Raw genomic sequence first — 21,265 nt, 5'->3', positions numbered from 1 at the left:
AAGCACTCCATCAGAATATGTTGAACCAGCTGTAAAAACTTTATCTACAGATTACTCAGAAGAAAAAATACTCTATTTAGTATTGTTCCCATTCGAAAATAAGTGACATTTTAAATATTAAGTTCTGGCATACTTACATTATTTCTGTATCTCTCCATTGATGCATAGCCAGCTTATTCTATGCCATAAAATATAGCAAGTTTCCTATTTAGTTCTGAGTTACTTTATCCTGTAAGTTAATAACTGGTTCAGGACTGAGAAATACTCTGCAAGCACAAAATGTCTTAAACCCATCAGATTGATGTGGATGATGCCTTTTATATTTATGACAGAGGAAATATTTTTTTTTATTATATCAACATAGCTGCGGCCCTTTACATTCCAGTTACGTCCTCTGAGCATTTCAGAGTATTACCCATATTTTATGAGCGGTTTTAAGCTTCTGGATACTTTTGAAAGGAATATTCATCTTCACAAAAATCACTTGCCGGTTGCTAGCAAGCTAATAGACACCATTCTTCAAAGTAGAAGCCTGAAAAATTTAGGCAAGTATTTTTCTTGAAACAAAGAGAGGTAAAAAAATACTTAGTTTAAGAATTTATTGCAAATAAATCTTCCAAAGCTTTTACGCCTAGCAGGATTTCATCTGATAAAGGTTTACAAAATTCCTCTGGGCAAAATACATAGGAATAACACACCAAGTTAAAGGCAGTGGTCCTTGCAAGAAAAGAGGGAGCAGCAGTGAGCAGCACTTGTTAGAAGTGAACTGCCCATCAGTTCATTAAAGGAACAGCATTTCTGGCACCGGTCCTAGAGCTGCTTTCTAGCACTATTCTGGAGTTGGGACGTCATTAAAAAAAAATAATCAGCTTTTCCACTACCACCCTAGCCATCCTCTTTGCAGCCTGCTTGGCAAGCTTAAGGGACCCCAGGGACACTGAAGTCCCAACTCCTTAGCTCATGTTGTCCCTCAGCAGTTTGTCTCTTCAGGGTTCCCCAGACCCTTGCTCCCGATCCAGCCATCTGATAAACTTTGGGGACAGGCTTGAGATCTTGGGAACCACCTGAGTTTCCAAGACCATGGCTCCTCTCTAACCAGCGTTTACCTCTCTGAAGGAGTCCATGCAGTTACTCTGCTCTCTTCTGTGAGAGGAGACAAGACACTGCTGTGGCCAGGGAGAGTGCTAGGTTTCAATCCAAAGAAAACCAAATCAGAAATCCCAAATCCACCACAAAATAGTCACCTCCCTGTGCCAGCCCAGGTGGGGCTTTTCTGAAATGTTGGAAAGGATGTATATATTTTGAGCAGTTGCTGCCAATATCGTTGCGTGGTATGAAGTTCACAGCTCTGCCAAGGATTTCAGTTTTCTCCAATAAATGGTGCGATATTGTAGCAACAAATCACACTAATCATCATAAAAAAGATTTACAGCTGCTACTCTGCCACGCGCCATAAACTTTCTACCAGTCTCGAAGGCAGGGAGAGAAATTCACTCCAGCTGGACAGCCCCTTCCCAGCTCTACTGCAGGAAAAAAAACACTCGCCGTGCACGTTTCAGCATCTACTTGTTTGCTGAGCTTGCAGGGACACAGCGGCTGGGGAGCAGAGGGAGGCAGAGGTCCATCAACCGGTTCATTGGAACAGGGGCAGCCGAGTGACAAGACAGTGGACCCGCAGCTTGAGCAAGACAGAGCTGTAACACCGCTCCTCCGGACCGTGTCTTAACACACAAAATGGCTCTTCCCATCTCCTCTCCCCTACACTTCAGTTTCCCCTCACTCCTTCTCCACTAAAAGAAACTCATTCAAAGTCGTAACTCTGTTGTTGAGATCTGGAAACTACTTTTTTAAAAAAAAAATATTAATGTTTTTGATGTTTTATTTGCAGGATGAGTTTAAGAAGTAAGAACTCTGCTACATGTTTAACTGAAACAGCAACAAATGAAAAGCCCAGTGTGAATGACTCAACACTGAGAAGCTTAATAAATACCTATGCCTTTAATTTGAGAAATTAAAGTAACATGTAAACCAATCAATACGTCCAGACGTTTGGCTTTCTTTAAATGTATAGCCACATAAAACATCTCTCCTTCCACATACAAAATTCAATATAATAAACTCATTATTTAACATCAGTTCGTATATTAACTAAAAATACAAGGAGCCTAGATAAGTATTACAAATTCCCAGTGCTCTGAAACCATGCACTTAACCCAAAACACCCTTGCTGAACAACAACAAACCATTTCTAATATTCAAAAGACAGCAAACCATTTCTAATATTCAAAACACAGCAAGAATTGACAAAGTCAAGTTGTCGGCTTCTGTTCTTGGGCTCACACTGGTTACCATCAATAAACTTAATTCATTGGGAAGTAATTTGGATACCTTCACGCAACACGCTGTCACATTTTAGCTAAACAGAACGGAAGGGAAGCAACCCTAGATGAGGGAAGATGCTCCTAGTGAGCACAATCACTGACTGAAATGTAGAAACCACCTTCTTAAAACAGCCAGCACTTATTTTAAAAATCAAGACAGGTGAGACAATCTCATCCCTTGTGCACATCCATACACCTGAAAAGTGGCCAAGGAAATATTAACATGCATACAAACGCTTTATAATTTTCAGAACATAGAAGGAAAAAAGCAGAGGAGATTGTTTTGTGCTGAGAAATGAAGATACAATTTCTTGATGAGCATTTAGCCAATTTATACTCACTGGTACACCATGTTACCATTTAGTGTATTAACATATTAATACTTAAAGTGAAAAGAAAAAAAAGGTTACTAACCTGTGGGAAGAGAGAGTAAGTTGCATTGTCAATAGTGAAAGAATATAAAAATTCCCCATCAAACCAGAGGTTCTTTCCCATCGGGGAGTTCAGCTTTGTCATAGCAAAGAGCTGCCCGGGGTCGCAGCATTCTTCCAGCAGTTTCCTAGTGAAGGCAACCAAAAGAGAAAGAGACGCATTAATTAGAGCCTTGGCACGCCTTCTCTAAAGACCACCCCTCATCGCCGCTCTTAGATGCTCCAAAGCAGGCTGTTCATCTTCCCAGCCAGCAGATGAACCGTGGGTGACTCTTTTTTAACTTACGGAAGGGCCAGAAAGCCTGATTTTATTCCAGAAAATCTTAGAAACAGACAGTAAAAAAATTAAACCCCCATTCACTTTTGAGAAATAGAAATAAAACCAAGACTCAGCAAGAGAAAGTCCGTCCTCTACAGCCAGTTCTAATAAATAAAAAAACCTGTTCTCCAACACATACAGAAATCAGAGAGGCCCTTTTGAAAATTAAATCTGAGGAATACGAAAATTCAGTAGGAAACCTTATTTGTGAAGAGTAGGCCTCCTAAAGCCCCACAGTTACATAACTTAAATATGGAAAAAAATTGACGTCTCTCTCCAGTAACTAAATATCCTTGTGCCACATACACAGCAGTATTAGAGCCTGCCTTCAACTGAAGTCCAGCTTGAGTCATTCCAGTATGAGAGAGATATATGTATATATGTAGTGGGTATTATACTTCTTGTTTCCTCGCTGAAACTGCCTAGCCTCTTCTACCTTCATTTCCCCAAAACAGTTATTACTCAGCTTGAGTAGAAATTTGAGAGCTGGCAAGGTGGTTGAAGATTGCACTGAGCAAAAGAAAAAAAAAAAGAAAAACACAGCAAATTCAGCAATTAATATCCTAAAATACAGAATGATGAAAAGCTCCAGACGTCTGTAGGCCAGGAATATCCTGTCTTTCTGAAGCCCGCACGGGAGTAGCTCTTTATAGGAAGGGCGATGCTTATATCAGTTTTTATATATAATAGATGTATGTAAAATATAGGCTGCAGAATTATGTCATTACAGTATATTAATATATTTATATTATTCTATACATTTCTTATTTATTTTAAAAGGAATCCTAAAGAGATTGACGCCATTTCCACTGGCTGCATAACAGTTGCAAATGGCAGGCAGAAAAACATCAGTTATTAGTGACCACTTAAATGTTTGATATAGCCGTTCTCCTTGGTGAAAGAGAAGATTTTATCCAAAAACCATCATGCCATTCACAGAAATACTTAAATTTTTTTAGCATCTTCCAAAGTTTTACAGCTACTTTTCTTCGCAAAAAATTGAAATTTAAAAAAAAAAAAAAATCAATATTTTCCCCTATCAAAAATGGATTTTGCCATAAGTTAATAGTTTTCTGCAACCGTGTGAATACTATTTTCCATACATACTTCAACTGAAAATTTGATGAAAGCCGTAGAGTGGATTTGTTGCAATCTTAGCAGAAGAGGAAAGAGCTTGAAAATGTTGCATGGCAAAGAGAAAACCTAGGGGTGTCAGTGCTATTTGTTAGCTTTCCCCACTGGAGAAGTTCAGCGATTTGCTCTGGTTCAGCTCCAGGACAGCGTTGCCCCCACCGATGGCCTGTGTCCCTGGGACACTTCCTTGGTGGAGGAAGGCTTTAAAGGACAGCGAGGACGTGAGCATGGGGAAGTTGGACTGAGGGCAGGAGGTCCACCCCTCTCCTAAAACAGGTACCTGAGAGTAGCCTTTGCACATGACATGCAGGCAGATTAAACTGTTAAAAGGAAGGAAATTACACAAGGTAACTGGATATCACATTTTGTTGGAAGTCAAGAGTCAGCTTCCAGGAAGGGCCGCAAGGTAAGCTCTCCCCTTGTAATAGGCTGAGCAGCCCCTGTGTCCCCACAGCCAGCCAAAGAGGTGAGTGATTTTTACGAAGACTCAATCAGAAGCTTATGACAGGGCACTCCATGACTTACGATTTCAATATTTTGTCCATTTGACCCCGCAGCACTGCACAGCGTGATGCTCCACCACATACCCAGGCCTTACATTGTGAGGCTACTGGGCTCACAACCCCAAAGCATGCTGCTGCTCAGGCTGAAGTGCTCCGAGAACTAACTTGTTTCCGTGTGTTTTCCCCATGCACACCTGAACTCCTCCATTGGTATCCATACGTATTTCAGAAAAGATGTAAATCACTGTGCTCGGGTGCATGAGTCAACCCCGAATTAACAAAGGCTAGGACAAATCTGTGTCCAGTTCTAGACCCCACAATTCAAGAACGCCACAAACAGATTGGAGAGGGTCCAAAGGGAGGCCACGACAATGATCAAAGGGCTGGAAAACCTGCCCTGTGAGGAAGGACTTAAGAAGTTAGGTCTTCCTGAAGAAGACAAGACTTAGGGGGGACCTCATCACACTTTTCCAATACTTGAAGGGCAGTTACAAAGAGGATGGAGGTTCTCTCTCCACAAGGAGCCACATGGCAATGGGTACAAGTTGCACTGGGAGAGGTTTCATCCTGATATAAAAAAGACATTTTTTACAGTGAGAACAATCATTCCCTAGAACAACTTCCCCAGGGATGCAATGGAGTCCCCATTGCTGGAGGTTTTCAAGACACAATGGGACAAGGTGCTAGATAATCTCATCTAGGCCCCATTTCCTACAAACGGTTGGACCAGGTGATCGTTCAAGGTCCCTTTCCCACCTTGTCAGTTCTGTGATTCTGGAACCGTGTTCCCTCAGACTGCCCATTGCAGAACTGGTTTGTCTCCCTCAGCAATGTGCTAGCCAGAGTGGCAATTTCCATTCCTAGAAACACCAATGGGTCTACCTATACCCACCACAGAAAGGCTTCACATCATCCTCCTACTGATGCCCAAATAAGCCTTCATCACAGAACTGTGAAAATCAAACTACAGGAAATTTTAAATCTCTTACCAAATAACCTTTGCAAAACAGTTTAAGACAGACATGGAATATTGTTCCAAGTAAAAGATTGGGAGCGGAGATTTTTCTGGCTGTCCACAAACTCCAGTTTGCAGCCTTTGGAAAATTATTTCCCTCTCTGTCAAGTGGAAAGAAAAGAATTTTTGCCTATCTTTCTCCTCCTTTTCTTTGTATTTTCTATCCCCATGGCAATTTTTTCAAGAAAGCATAAGGTAATCCAAAATCAGCTGGAGCCTCAACTCTATGTACAGTTGTTTCCTATACAACTGTATAACAAAATTAAAATTTCCAAGTGAAATCCTGCAACTCAGATCTTCTCTGGAAGTCTGGTCTGAGCAATATGCACAAAAATAACAGATAACTCAGTGGAAAAGTATCTAGGGAATGTTTTATGTTAATGAATCTTTCCTTAGCCAGGGTAAACTGATGAGCTAAGGAACCACTCTTTGTACGATTCCCCCCTCCCTCTCCCATCTATTAGACTAGACACATATACCCACTCTCTCCCCTCCCCAAAATGGCATTCTTCCAGTTCCCATTGAATCCTTCGCTAATAAACCTATCATGAAAAGCAATAGGTGCCTCCTGGAAGATCCACAGATAGACAGGTCACTAGTTTAAGTACGCATCTGTATGTATTAGCACAAAAATCTTGTGCGCTCACATGCGCTTTCTGTCAGAAAAGAATAATTATTAGAAGTCTCACATTATTCAGTCTCTCTTTCTGATCCAAATCCCAAAATCACAAAGTGAGAAAAGCTCCATAAGAAAACGTGCATTAAAAAGCAGAACGGATTCAAAGGCGAACCTAAAGCAGGGTACTTTGCAGGATCAAGGAGTCTGAACTGATTTGCTGAGCTTGATTAAAATATATAGCAAAAATGTTACGATAGAATTTGCAAAACTGCAGCAGCTTTTAGCCAAGGATTTCAATTCACTGCAAGCATTTCTTCGCCCACAGGACATAAATAATATGGCTTTGCCTCAAAGTTATCTCCAATTCAGAGGAGACCCATGTATGAGAGGAATTAAACAACTTGAATATTGGTATAGAACTGAAATTCAATTGGTATTGAAAAGGCACTACGGGCCCTCAGATCTGGGAGCACTTAAGGGACAAATCCCTATTTGTGAGAGAAGCTGGAGAAAAGTTACTTTGAGAATCTCACTTCGGGCCTCTCGGATTTCATCTGGAATTGGGCACCAAGCAGGTCATTAACTACAGGGCAGCATTAGCACCGAAGTGGCCCTGCACATTAACTCAAGCAGCGACCTGTGCAGGAGGCGGGAGCTGAGCAGCAGTTTTGAGGCGTTGGCTGTATCCCCACGCTGTACTTTGCTGAGGTTCTACCAGCAGACATTGCACATTGAAAGAAGGAGAGTGAAACGGTTGGTGCCAAGGAGCCTACATCCGCATTTCATGGGATTTACTGCAGACTAACTCTGGTCTCATTCCACAAAGAGCCTGTGAGTGGCTGTAGCACATTGGGTGCACTGCTGAAGCGCAGTAACTGGGGACAATCTTTCTTACGGAAGAGAGATAACTGGAGTAACTGGAACATCTCTCTTATGAAGAAAGGCTGAGGGATTTGGGTCTCTTTGGTCTGGAAAAAAGATGACTGAGGGGGAACTTTATCAACACTTACAAACACTTAAAGGGTGGGTGTCAGGGGGATGGGGTCAGGCTCTTTTCAGTAGTGCCCGGGGACAGGATAGGAGGTGATGGGCATGACCTTAAGCACAGGAAGTTCCATCTAAACATGAGGAAGAATTTCTTTCCTTTGAGGGTGGCAGAGCACTGGCACAGGCTCCCCAGAGAGGTGGTGGAGTCTCCATCTCTAGAGACATTCCAAACCCGCCTGGACGCGTTCCTGTGCAACCTGCTCTAGGTGACCCTGCTCTGGCAGGGGGGTTGGACTAGATGATCTCCAGAGGTCCCTTCCAACCCTATGATTCTATGATTCTGTGACAATCAGATTTGCCTCAGAAGCCCACTTCTGATCACAGATGCACCCTCCTCCACCTAAAAGCAGAGAGGAAGCCAGAGCTCCTTGCAAAGTCTAAACCTAAATTCATACACAAAGTCAGTGAAAGAGCTTGCATAAAAATCCCAAACTACTTATTCTTCATCTTCAGTTAATGACCTTTGCAGTTTAATTTCAGTTTGCAGCCAGTTAATGCCTAATCTCACCCGGGTTTGACTTGAGTCCCAGGCAATAGTGACTCAGTACCTAGTTCAAACATCCCAAATTGCTTAAAACCAGCAAATAAAACACCTACAAGCAGAAATGGGCAATTCCACAGCATGGGTTGTCAGCCTGGTGGTTACAGCCCTTTACTATCTCTTCTCCACAGGTGGAGCAGGTCCTGCCTCCCCAGCACACCACCACTCCTCCAGCTCTCTTTGCCACGCCTGCCCTGTGATGCTGCGCTACATGAAGCGCATCAGCCCTACCAGCACTGTGCAAGGGAGGGGGAGCAAAATCCTTCCTCCCAAATTTTTCCTTTTAAACCTATGCAAGGGGGATGTAATATATCTGCGAGGAAAAGCTCAGGTTGATGGGGAGCCACTTGTCAGGGAGCAGCAACAGAAGAACAACTTCACGGAGGAAGACTGAAGGCTTAAGAGATGGGCAGAAGGTGCATGGCATGGCACAGCATATGAGGTGAGGGGCTAAGGGTCCCTGGTGAGCCTGGTCAGGGTTATTATGACCACCTGGTACGCTGACACGGGAAACACTGCCGAGACCCCTTTTTCTGCCCTAAGAGGACAGCAGTTTTACAGCAAATCCCTTACGCACATTTGCTGAACCTTGCACTGAACGGGACCCCATCCAGGTCTGCAGAGCAGTGCCCCGTGAAGGATGATGCTGCACGCACGGGATGGGGAGAGGACGGGAGGGGCTACAACTTGATGCTGCTCTGCAAGTGGCAGCAGTCCCCGGGCTCAACAAGGGCATTGCTTCAACCATTGCTCAAAAATGGTAACGCGAAACTTACTATTGCTGTTTCATTGCAGTTTGGCTTTAATGGCAGCATTAAAATAATGACTGAGGTTCAGGTTCAAGTCTGAGATAAAAATAACTGGTCAAACCAATTGCTTTAGTGAGACTGCTCAGCTGCCTGGATTTAGCTGGTATCATGCTAGCCCACGTCCGGTGACTACGAAATGGAGCCAGGAGCTGACAGCACAAGACTGCAGCATTTGGTCTGACATAATCCTCCTTTTCTTTACATTGCAGTTCACGTTCGCCTCAACTTCCCATGTTTTGCTTTGGGATCAAATGAATCTGAACCTTCAGATAAAAAAAAAAAATGAATCTGCCTCTGGAGTTTCAGCTGGTGTCAACCCAAAACCAACAGATCTTTGCTCACAACCAGTGATTTGTGAAACTGATGAAATCCAGAGTACGGGTGGTCGCTTGGGTTTGTTAGGGAAGATTTCAACAGCTCCATTTCAGTGCAATTGCTTAATTGCTTCCATCTACATATCCCCCAGTAGAGGCAGGAGGACCTAACAACAGTCTCATGGACTCCTCAACTAAATCAACACCTATTTCCCAGAACATGCACGCTTAAGGGACCCTGGGTTATAATATCGATCGTGGCTCTGAAACACAACTGGTCTGACCACCTCCAACACTATGAGTCTCAAAATCTAATCCTGAAATTCTCTGAATTAGGTCTTCAGCATAATGGTTCCATAAGATTAATACATCCACATGTCCTTGCAGGAAGTTTTGGTGGCAAAGGAGAAATGCAATTGTTGCTTAACGGTTAAAATCTTGTCTTTAACAAATTTACACCCCATGTAGAGTTTGAATTTTTGGCACTTCAGGTTTTTTCTGACTTTTTTAATTACTTTTCCCCCCCTCCAACTACAGGGACAAAATGAGGTCTCTGTTATTACCCATGCGTCCCATGTCCAAGGACAAAGCACATTTAACTGATTAACTATTTAGCACTCTTTTTGCTGCCAGTGCTTCCCAGGATGGGGACATCCATCTGTAACTGCAACTTGCACTCCGGTTTGCTAAATGTGAGATTTCACATATGGCTCTATTGAAAATTAGGAAGCTTAGCAGGAAACCCAGGCTGCTTTGTCTCCTGGGCTTGTCCCCTGGATCAGTTGCTGCCCTGCTCCTTTTCTCATCTGAAAAATTTATCAACGATATTTTAATGTTGTCTTGCAGATCACCGATTAAAAGAGATGCAGAGGATCAAGAATTAATCTGAGCGAGTTCACACCTGGACGCATCCTGAACTCATCCATCCAATGACCATCACCACGCAGGAACATACAAAAAAATCTAGCCCCGTATCCAATCTCCAACAGCAGGCAGCAGCTCATGCTTATAGCTATAGGAGAGTCCTCTCATGTAGCCACATAATGGCTATACTTGTGGCCATTTTTTGCTCCAAGCTGGCAGCCTGAGAATTTTATGGCTCTACAGAAGGCTAGAGAAGCCATTCAATAACAGTAAAATCACTGATTAAATTACAATCAGCATGGTCAGATAAGCTTGTAGCTGCAGTTGGCATTTGGCTTCTGAACATTCTGTGAAAACATCGTTAGTTGGGTTTGGTCACACACATTGAATTTTTCTTTCCCAAAGAGCTAAATACAGTATTTGTAACTGGGGGTTGGCTGAAGAAGTCACTGAGGCTTTACGGTTTTCGTGGTGTTTAAAGTACCTTACTATTCAAGGGGTTCAAGGCATGCTAGCCTGCACTTTGGCAGGGCACAGGACAGCGAGCATAAGGAAACTTCTCTTACCAGGGCAGATATCACACACATCAAACTCTTGCTTCAAACACCTGAGTGCCCCAGTACCAAGGCTGTGGACAGAGCAGGAGTAACCACCATGAATTTACAAGGGAGATGGAGGGAAGAGGCTGTCGCCTTTCTGCTACCACCAAATGCTAAGGGATGCACTGGATGAACTGCAAGTCACGCAACACGGAGCCACGCGGTCTTTCTCCTTCACATCAAAACCAAAACCGGCTTCAGCCTTGTCAAGTATTTTGGCACCACTTTTCTCTATAGCCAACTCCGCCCCACCCGAGAGGAAATTTAAAACTACCCTCAGCACAACTATTCAGGAATACGATCTTAAAATCGCCCTCCTCCTAAGAACGTCATGGGCAAGTACCAAAAGAATAAGAGAACAGCCAATGCAAATGCTCTTGATATTCACAAAAGCATACCACATTGGGTTTTGGGGAAAGCAGTGCTAGTTTAAGCTCTAAGTAAAATTAAGACCTTTGCCAAAAACAACATCTAAATACATTGCTCTGCACAGGTTCGTTTCCGAAAATCCCCCAGTTACCTAAGCTTGAAGAATAGGTCTAAATGCAACGAAAAAGAAATATGAACAAGAGCGGACACCGCAGAGCAGAACAGAGAGATAATCTGATCTACTTCCCAGGCAAGCTTTCTGCAATATGATAAGATTTTATGAAGACTAAAGTCATGACAGTTTTTCTCCTCACATTTAATATTATATTGTTTCATGTTAGGAAATTTTCAGCCTGTTTCGGTGCCCCCTGCAGCAATTCCTGGTACCTGGACTTTACAAGGATCATGTAATATTTCCCCCACCTTCCTCAAGAGAGGAAAGATATCAGGATAATAAAAAGGTCACAGGCAGAAGCAAATCAGGTACTAAACTGCCTGGTGCTGCGACCTGCATGAAAGGAAAGAAGCTGCAGAGACCACAGATACTTCTCAGAATAAGGACAGTTCATGAAAACCACCTTCATTAGCTTAGCAGTAGAGCTGTATGTGACTTTATACAGTGAGTAAGAAATTTTAACTATAAACCATTGGATAATTTGCTACAAATTGCCAGATTAATAGTTTGGGAGGAAAATTATGAAATCAAGCACTTCTATCTTTTCTGCATCATCAGTATCTTTTCCTTTAGGACTTTCTTCCAGGTCTTTCTGAGGTACCCAAAAGGGAAACAAAATATTTTATTTAACCTGAGAGTATTGAATCTTTGGGCTTTCACTATTTACTTTAAAAATCACTGAACAAATCATTTGGTGCCACGCACGTAGTATAAGAGTTTACAGTTCTGTTTTCCAGTCTGCAACAGAAATATAAAACTGTTTTTTCCTCCTGTGGGTTGGGCTACCCTACCCTTGCTACGGGGGCCCAGTACAAACCAACCCTGCTGCCTTGCAGTAGGCAAAATCTGAGCTGTCAGACAGAAATGTTCAGAGTTATCATGGAAAATATTTTGGGTTTTTTTTCCTCTACCCTCCTTTCAAACAAACAAAAATAGACTTAGTGCTTCAAATTTCAATGATCTTAAGTCTTTTACTCATTTCCAGAAGACGGCAGTAGCAACGGTACTACATGGCACACCTTGTAATTCCCCAAACTTGCCTACATTCTATTCTCTTAAAATTGAACTGTGGCTCAGACGAATCTCTGAATCTTAAAATGATTTTGGATTAGTTAATCTCTATCAGATTGTCCTTTGGATTTAAACTCAAATTTCAGATAGTGTGATAAAGATATGCAGTTACTTTAGTTGATTATGCATTCTCTCTTTGATCAAAACCCTGAATTTTAAGGGAAGTAATTGAAAGGATATACTTTTCTACCACTGTAAACAGACATGATTCTTTTAATAGCATCATATAAATTTATTCCATACCTTCATTAATATTGCAAGCACAAAGGAGGACTGAACTGTGCAACATTTAGATTGTAGAAGTACAGATGAGGCCAAAATTTGCCAGGGACTATCTTTGTTACTGAACAACATTCATCAACTAGAAGAAACCAGGATATTTCTCAGCGAATAGAAGTCTACCTGAACATCTGACAAGCCTGAAGTCTACCTTTCCTCCTACCAATTTTTTTACTTACAAACTGAGCAGATTTGATCTGGAAAGCTATTGAAACACAGTATTGTTAGCCTCATTTCAGAGAAAATACATTTTGATTCATGCAAACTTGCTTCAAACTGCTATGCACAAAGCCTGCTTATAAGCTCTGAAACACAAATTAGAACGTATGAGCTATAATGTGTGAATTATAGAGTATGAATTCTAGTACTCGGTCAGATGAAGTTTTTCTAAGACTCTCATACCAGGTGTATAAAGAGCTATGTATAAGGAAACCACCACAAGCTGTGACTTGCAATAGCAAAAACAGCACCGTAGAGCTGCTCTATTACTCACGCGGTAAAATCTGCTGGCATGCAGGATGCCTCCGAGTTGTCTATATTGTTCCCAATGAAGCCTCAACCTCATCCAGGAGAGACAGCAGCGGCAACACGTCATCTCACCTAGGAACTGTGACGACTAGCCACATTCCCTTGAGAAGTGATGAATTTGAGCATGAGCTGACGGTTTGCGGGCAGCAGCCAGCAGCTCAAGAGAAATGACCTCACGTGACGCTGGAATTCACTGGCACTGCACCAGACTGCTCCTCTGCTCTGATAATTGCCACCACCACCAGCCCCTAAATACAACAACAGTCTTTGAGGGCCCATCCCAGGGAAGACACAGCGTTCATCTTGTTTCATTTACAGTATTTGAAATGTAAACACCTCTATCCAAGTCACTCCAAGAGTAGCAGGGATAGCTTCTTTTAAGATGTGAGTCATCTCAAACTAAACAGACACCCCTTTCCTCCCTAACGACCATAAACAGGCCGACCACCTTAGATGGAGACATGTAGGTTTGGCAGTTTAATTCCAATCCACGAAGCCAGACGGGCCGCTCCAGACCCTAGAAAGCCTATCAAGGCTTCTGCAGTTAATGTGAGCTTGTGAGGGAGGGACTGTAGGTCTTCTGCCTGTCTGCCACATCTCACAGAAGGCTGCTATTTGCCAGCAGCCTCATCTGATGGCCTTCCAGCTCTGCTCATACAGCCCTCACAGTGGGCTGTCAGAAAGATGAGATGGCGCAACTGCATGAGCTGGTAGTTTCGTCAGAGAGAATTCAGAGGCAAAGGGAAGTGGGGCAGGAGGAACAGATTAATTGCTTTGCACGCTATTCTTCTTTTTTTTTAATCTTTATAAACCTGGCAGGAGGGGAGCAGCTTTCACAGAGATGAGGCTGAATTAATGAATCACTGCCTTGCAAAACAGCAGAACCATCAACTGAGAGAGGAAGTTACAACACACGACAGTGCTGCTGCAGGGGGGGGAAAAATCAGTTGTTCTTAACACTTCCCTCGTTCCTTTCAGCAAAATTGCTGCTTGCTTTGCAGCGCTACAAGCACAAAGAAATATTCGGCTTCTACAAGGGCACAGGATGGCTGTATTCTTCCAGGAGAAGGAGATTCACTAAAAATAAATTGAGCGGCTCTAATCTTACATTTGAGCTTGTAATATCTACAGTGATGATACATACCACCTAGATCTAAGCAGTCAATTATCACACTACAGTGACTTCTCCACCTGCTTCTGCAACCCAGATAAAAGCCCTGGAAGTATTACATAAAGCCCCTCACAAAAGTGTCCCCACGCTCCGGTCCAAGAAAGTCCATCGGAAGCTTTTTAGTAATCTGGTCAGTTAAAGTCATGCCCCTCCACAGACGGTGAACCGGACAGCAAAAAAAAAAAAAAAAATTAAAAAAAAAAAAATATATATTTTTTTCCCCCATTTCACAGATTTAAACATCATGAAATGCCTAAAAACTCAGACCACAGAAACGAAGAGAGGAATAATCCTCCACTGGTCAGTCTGAGCGCTTTTTGATGCAAAAACCGTAGGTAACCAGCCAGCCGTTGCCTATACACGTGATAGAGACAAGAATATGTGAAAGTATCACATGAACAGGCATGAAAGAGCAATACATTTTCAAAGGCATATGAAGCTTCACGTTTTGCGGGGGGGGGGAAGCTTTAACCCATCGAAGACATACGAATAGATCTACAACTCAAGGAAAAGAAACTTGTCCCTCTCACTTTTCAGAAACTGTTTCCCACATCTCATAACTGTCAGTTGTTGAGGAGACAGAGCGAGTTTTGCCTGGTCGGGACACATCCATCTGATGCCCTGACAGCCCACAGGAAGAGCTGATCGGCCAAAACAGGAAACCTCGGTTTTGACGTCTCTCTTCGATCCAGCCGCTGTTTTTCATGAAACTTGTAGGAACTGACTACCCTTAAGACTTCTATTGTTCCGTCTGATTTGGATGAAATTAGCTAGCGAGACAGATTTCATAAAGGGGACGGAATTATGATTGAGATTCCAGTCATATATATCACATTTCCTACTGACTGAAAGTGAAAAAAAAAAAAAAATCCAATAAATGCCAAATAATGCCTTGTTTTAGCTTTCTTGAAAAGGACACTGACAAAACTGTGCGTCCTTTGTTGCCCCTGTATGCCCAGAATTATACACCAGTTAAGCTGTAATGGCCCGATTTTGGACAAAAGCCATGATTTAATGCACCGTCAAGCACTGACACTGGACTTCACTTACAGTCCGAGTTGTTGCAACCGTCAACATCACTTTTGAAAACTGCTGATGATCAGTTGGCCAAGCATCCAGAGATATTTCTGAACTGAGTTCAGTGATCCTTCCGTGTGCTGACGGATGGCTTCTAACAGATGAAAATGAATGGTAAAATGATCACAGATTAAAACAGAGACATTTACCTGCAACATATCTTGAACTTGCATTTCCGCTGTTTGTGGTTACAAGTTTCATTTTTGAAGCAGTTTTGCTAACGAGTTTTAAATCTTGCCTGAGTACTATGTGCTATAAAATCAGTTTCACTGATGCAAATACTTTGCTAAATGCAGTAAGTGGATTAAAATAAAGGAAAGGCACATCCAATTTGGAACACCTTTTCATTAGAAGCTCCAATTCCAAGTCTTTTTAAGTCTCTTTTCCTCTGGTGAAGTCACAGAAAAAAGTTAAATGGCAATCATCTTGCACTCATCTTTAACTCCATCATATCTGAATTCTGGCTAAGTCGGTTTTACAGACTTACTGAAATCGTAAAGGATCTCACTAGCTCTGAGTTGAAATGAGTCTGCTCTTACAGGGAAGGCCAGCTGACGTGCTTTCACCGGTCACCTCCAAACACCTTTCCCAGGGACAAGAGGCAACATAACCCCCCTCTGTCTTCACAGCTCGCTCTCCTGTAGGCCCAGCAAAAAAAAAAATAAAAAATAATCAAGTTTATTGTTGATCATCAGGGTATACTCCTGAACTGGGACTCTGGTATGATAAAGCAAAAGCAGAAGCAAACGCTAAGCCTGTTGCTGGACCATAGGAGTTCTTTTTGCAGCTCTCCTATTTCCAATCTCAGTGGCTGAGTGACAGCTATATGTTGTATTAATTGATTCATGATGCAGGAGCACTTAGTGGTTGAAGCCCCATCTTGCACTCACGTAACAGTCTACTGGCATGCTTCAGGTCCCAATGTTCTTCCTAAGACACGCCACCAAAGCCCAGCCACCATGCAGTTAGGCATCCATTTTATGTTGGTCCTCTAGACTTTCCGTGGTCAACAGAAGGACGTTTACCCTTCCCTAACACAGTTATCTAAGGCAGAAGAGAGCTGTCAGTAGCTGCAAGTACCTCTGCCTGTTCATTATTTATAGCGGGAGGAAACTATAGTAGGAGTCCTAGCAGAGAAATTTAACTTTTAGAAAGTTAAAGGAAGTGTGATGAACCTCAATCTGCTATATCCGTAGGTGACTATACATCATTAAAATCTGTTGCTTACCCCCTGGCCTAAACAATAGGAACACAATCGCAGGAAAGTGACTTTTTTTTTTTTCTTTCTGAACATATTTCAGTAACAAAAACTGCCATATACCGCACTCCCTCTAGCACCTCATTAGAAAGGATAAAATGCTGATGCAGAAGTAAACTTTTGCCATTTGCTCTCAACAGTGCTGCCAGCTTACTGACAACTCTATGTAAAATGTCTCTCGCAATTACTTAAAATGTGCTTAGACCTCCACTCCGACCAATGCGCACTACTGCAAAGTAACCTAGCTACTATCTAGCAGGAGGTATGGAAGAGTCCAACAGACATTTTCCCACTTTCCACCCTCATCACCTCATTTCTGAGTCACGCCACTCCTTCACTGGCAACCTAAGCTGAGCCAAGTCCCTTTGGCTAGAGTCACAGCATCAATTCGCTGTTCACCACCACAACTACGCACTTTGACTCCAGGGTGTATAAAACATCAGGAATTTCCTGGGCCAGCCTTAAGTCGCCAGGACCTAAGCACTCCATGTTTCCTCTAAACATGTACTCTGCATTTCTATTAGTCAACTGCTGCTTTCAAAGGACACCCAGAAGCTTATCATCTGAGCTACTCCAGACCATAAGAGGAGCTGGCAGGATTCCCCTGACCACTTCCCCCAACCAGCTAGAGAGAATTTGCCAGTGTAATCAGGGAACACCAACCTGGCCTTTCAGGACAAATATTCCCATGCTGCTGAAAGCACAGTTTCCAAAACTCACAATTCCAAAGCTCCCAGAATTTCACAGGCACATCACTACATCTTGCCAGGCCTCTGAAACAGTCCTTAGCAGAATCCAAACAGCTTCGGCCATCAAGGTCATCACATATTTAGAACTCCAGCTTCCAACTCATTGCACGCTATTTTGCCATTACCATTAAACAACTGATATTTGGCAGCACTCACTGCGAACACAGAGTTCCACGGCACACCACAATTTTTTAGTCGTTTGGGTTTGGTTTTGAGGGTTTGGGGGTGGGGAGGATGCCTCATCAGGCATAGAAGCAGCCGCAGAAGCAGAAACCAGGCAGCTGCTTAGCAGTGAAAACAAGAGGTGGGGAGGAAACAGGAACCACATTCGAGTCTATCCTAACCTAACTCGTATGCTGCGCCTTGCTCTGTGCTGCTGGGAATAGGTCAGGAGTGCAAAACCCCCATTACCCAGAGCAATCAAAGAGCTTCTCTGGGGATAAACATGATTTACGTACTAAGCTCTTGTAGGCCTGAAATCCTGGGGGGGGGAAAAAAAAAAAAAAAAAAGCAACATATCCATCTTCACCCCCCTGTCAAGTCTAGTGGCCTTTAACAAGTTAACACTAAATGTGAGAGAAGAATTCCTAAAAGCCTGTCAAACACAAAATGGTAGCGACTACTACATGCTATGACTCCTACCTAAGTTTGCCAAGATGTTTATTTTCCATCTACCTCTCCTGCCTCTGCCATCTGCCGGACCTGCTCCCAGCTATACAATCACACCTCCTCTGCACAGGCACACACGCCGAGCGGGTGGTTTTGGGAAACCCTAGGGTTCCAGCGCTGCAAAACAGCCTCCCTACAGCTACGGGAAACGTTCCTGTCAGAATTCAGTTCCAGGGTTTTACTTCCCCCCGGCTTTCTGCTCCACTGGTTGAGAGCTTTCCATCCTTCTTAGACTTCTTTATTCCCAAAAGCCCAGTTACAGGATCCATTAGAGTTCAGGTAGTAAACAGGTGAACTGCTGCTGTTTAGATAGCTGTCTGGCGTACTACAGCAATGCAAAACATGCTATCTTGTAATGCCTGCAAGAACTATATATAGTGCAACATTATGAAATTCTAAATAAAAGCGAAACATCAAGCGTTTGACATATACAGCCACACATATCACAGGAAACTATTTTTGCTTGAAGGACTGCTGAAATCCTACATTTAATTAGCTGCTGTGCTCTAGTTTTCACAGACTACCCATAATCCAAACAAATCTAAACAATAAAAAAATACTGGAACTAGGTTCTGAAAAGGGAGTTTATAAACCAGCAGTTGCAAACAAGACGTAAAACTCACAGCCGTGTAAAGTCTCTCAGGCTAGCATGTCCAAGCAATCCCACTGAACAGGAAAGGGGGAGAGGATTATGCAAACTCTACACAGCCGGAGCTCCAACAACCAGAGCCCCTCTCCATAGCAAACAGGCAGCAAGCTGGAGCGTAGTGCATCTACTCAGACCTTCTGCCGTCATCTCACACTGGGTAACCACCACCATGGGAAACAATTTCAAGACAGCAGTCTTGAAATAGTTTAAGCACTGTCACGTAGCACTCTTCTGCCCAAGGGAGGGAACGTCTTCCCGTTTCCCATCCACCTTCTGCCTCTCATACTCACCTCCAGCTGCTGGTGGTCTTGAACAACTCCCCGTGTCTCCTACATACAAATCAGTAACCCGAGTTTGCTTTCATTGAGGCGTCCACGTTGCCAGTGCCAGAAGAGTGAGGCACAGTGCTGGTAACAGAAACCTCCTTTAAACAACTCTAGATGACAAACTCTTGGTCTACTAAGAGACTTAACGTCTCCCTGGCATCTACACGAAGGGCAACACAGAGTGATGCAAGCAACTTGGGAGATTTCTGGAGTGTGCCAAGGATAATTTTTGATACAGGTATCGATGGGCCAACTTACGTCTGGACCTACTATTCACCAACAAGGAAACACTGCTTGGGGATGTGGTAATCAATAGCAACCTTGGCCCATGAAACAGTGGCATTCCAGATCCTGAGGGGAGTGAGGAAGGAGAGTAGCAGATTCTATAATGTATTGATTGATATTGAACTCATCAGTTTGGACTGGAAGTAGCTCATAATCATTTATGAGTATTGTGGAAACTACATGTCAAAACCAAGGGTCCCACAGCAGCAACATGGAGCTGAGACAGTCCCTGGCCCAAACAGATGGTCACCCAGGACACTCTCTCTTTCTGACCCCTTCCTCCCCAGCGTGCCAGGGCAGCACTGGACTGATTTCATCATGAACCAACAATAGACTCTGGTACAGGAGTTTGTGGTTTTTCTTCCTGCTGCTGAGTGAACATGAGAAATGTTTCCTGTCAGGCAGATAAATGTTAGTCTCCGTGACCAGCATCAGAAAACTTTCACGTTCACACCCATCAGATGTTTACTGCACAAAGTTAACCCAACATTTGCCTTCTAGGATGCTTCATGACATTCGGAGCTCCCCAGCCTGGAACTAGCTGATGAAAATTCATATAGCGTTTGAAAGCATCCAGCAAACGGGCAGTCCAACTGGCAGCTTTTCAGGTCTCAAACTCATCCTGAAAATTCACCTTGCAGCTCAAGAATGCATGACAAGTTATAGAGCTATATTTAATCATGGGATTGTCCTTCAGTTGGTCTATCTACTCATCTCAAGAAAGTCAAGCAGATAATTATTTAGAAAGAATAATCATATTTTAGAAAGAATAACCATATTTCAGAAATAATAACTGAAGAATTTTAAAGAGCAATAATTCAGTTTTCACAGTAATTAAACAGTTTACTACAGGGCTAAAGATGAGCGATTTAGTTTTCAGCAGCATGATGACATTTTGTTTTCTGGTACAATGTTACAGTTTAAAAATAAACCAGATAAATAAGCAAATTAGTACAAAAAGAGTATACCAGACGAAGAGGAAATATATTTTTTAAGTGATTAAGCAGCAATCTAAGAATGAGACATATATATTTAAGAACTAACCATTCTGAGAACACCTGCATTTCCTAAATTAAACATAATGAAGGTTAAGAAGGGACTGATTGTTTATGTATGCACCAAGAATATGAGAGGTTGTTATAATTAACAACAGTAATTTTGAATGAGGTATTAAATTAAGTTACTGAAGGGTGAGCCTCATAACTATAAGAATCTGAGACACGGATTCATTTGGGAGATTATACTACATATCCCTATCTATTGCATGACTTTCTCTGCAACATTTGGTGCCAGCCCTTGACAGAGGTAGGAAACTAAACTAAATGGACCTGATCTAGTAATCTGTCCTACTAAAGACGTTTCTGTGTTCTTATTCACTGTAATCGAAGTCTGTTATCAATTGATTTATGCTGCACACTTCTCACAAATCTGCCCTGCAGATCCCCACAGGGTGTATTTTCACAGCACTGGAAAGCAGGTATAATTTGGGGCAGAAGCTAGATGATGAAAACGTTGCAAAATGAGAGAGAGAGAGAGAGAGAGAGAGAGAGAGAGAGAGAGAGAATACCTAAGACACAGAATTCCACCGCTTTCCACTCTGCCTCCTGCTCGGTGAGATCAGTTTGGAGAAGGTGCTGGCATTTGACAACGAGAAGTGCAGAAGCCCCCACAAATCCCTCGTCTTCACAGAGCTGTTCCACAGTTTGAAACCAAAACTAGCCAAGTGCAGGTGGCCAAGGAATTCTGAAGTATCTCAATATCCTCAGCACAATGCAGTTTTGAGACCCACATTATCCAGGCATCAATGTAATGCCAACCATGCATACAACACTACTAGAACACCAAGTGAGAGGTCATCTTAGCAGAAATTTTATGGGTGGCATCTGAAGAGAATAGAGAGTGCCTCAGTTTTGAAGTCTCACCTCAAAACCGTAGTAACCAACCCCAGTTTTAGATATGAGAAGTCAAAGAATTGCCCGTTGTAATTCATTATCCCTAAGCATGAGCTGCTGGTGTCCCAGAGGACAGTCTAAACCTCAGCAAACATAAAGTTCACTAGATGCCAAGTCTGTGGATTGTCTAG

General features: G+C 42.7%; 1 protein-coding gene across 1 annotated transcript in view; it reads right to left on the bottom strand.

Annotated features, from left to right (window-relative positions):
• ST8SIA1 (ST8 alpha-N-acetyl-neuraminide alpha-2,8-sialyltransferase 1) overlaps nt 1–21,265 on the bottom strand; it is a 130,881-nt gene that overhangs the window by 93,738 nt on the left and 15,878 nt on the right. The window contains exon 2 of the mRNA XM_074586813.1: nt 2,796–2,940. Within this exon, the coding sequence (XP_074442914.1) occupies nt 2,796–2,940 (145 nt within the window). The remainder of the gene's footprint in view (nt 1–2,795; nt 2,941–21,265) is intronic.

Source organism: Larus michahellis, chromosome 1, assembly GCF_964199755.1.
Source record: "Larus michahellis chromosome 1, bLarMic1.1, whole genome shotgun sequence".
NCBI lineage: Eukaryota > Metazoa > Chordata > Aves > Charadriiformes > Laridae > Larus > Larus michahellis.
The sequence above is the reverse complement of the archived record's forward strand: the minus strand, read 5'-3'. Positions and strand labels throughout refer to the sequence as shown.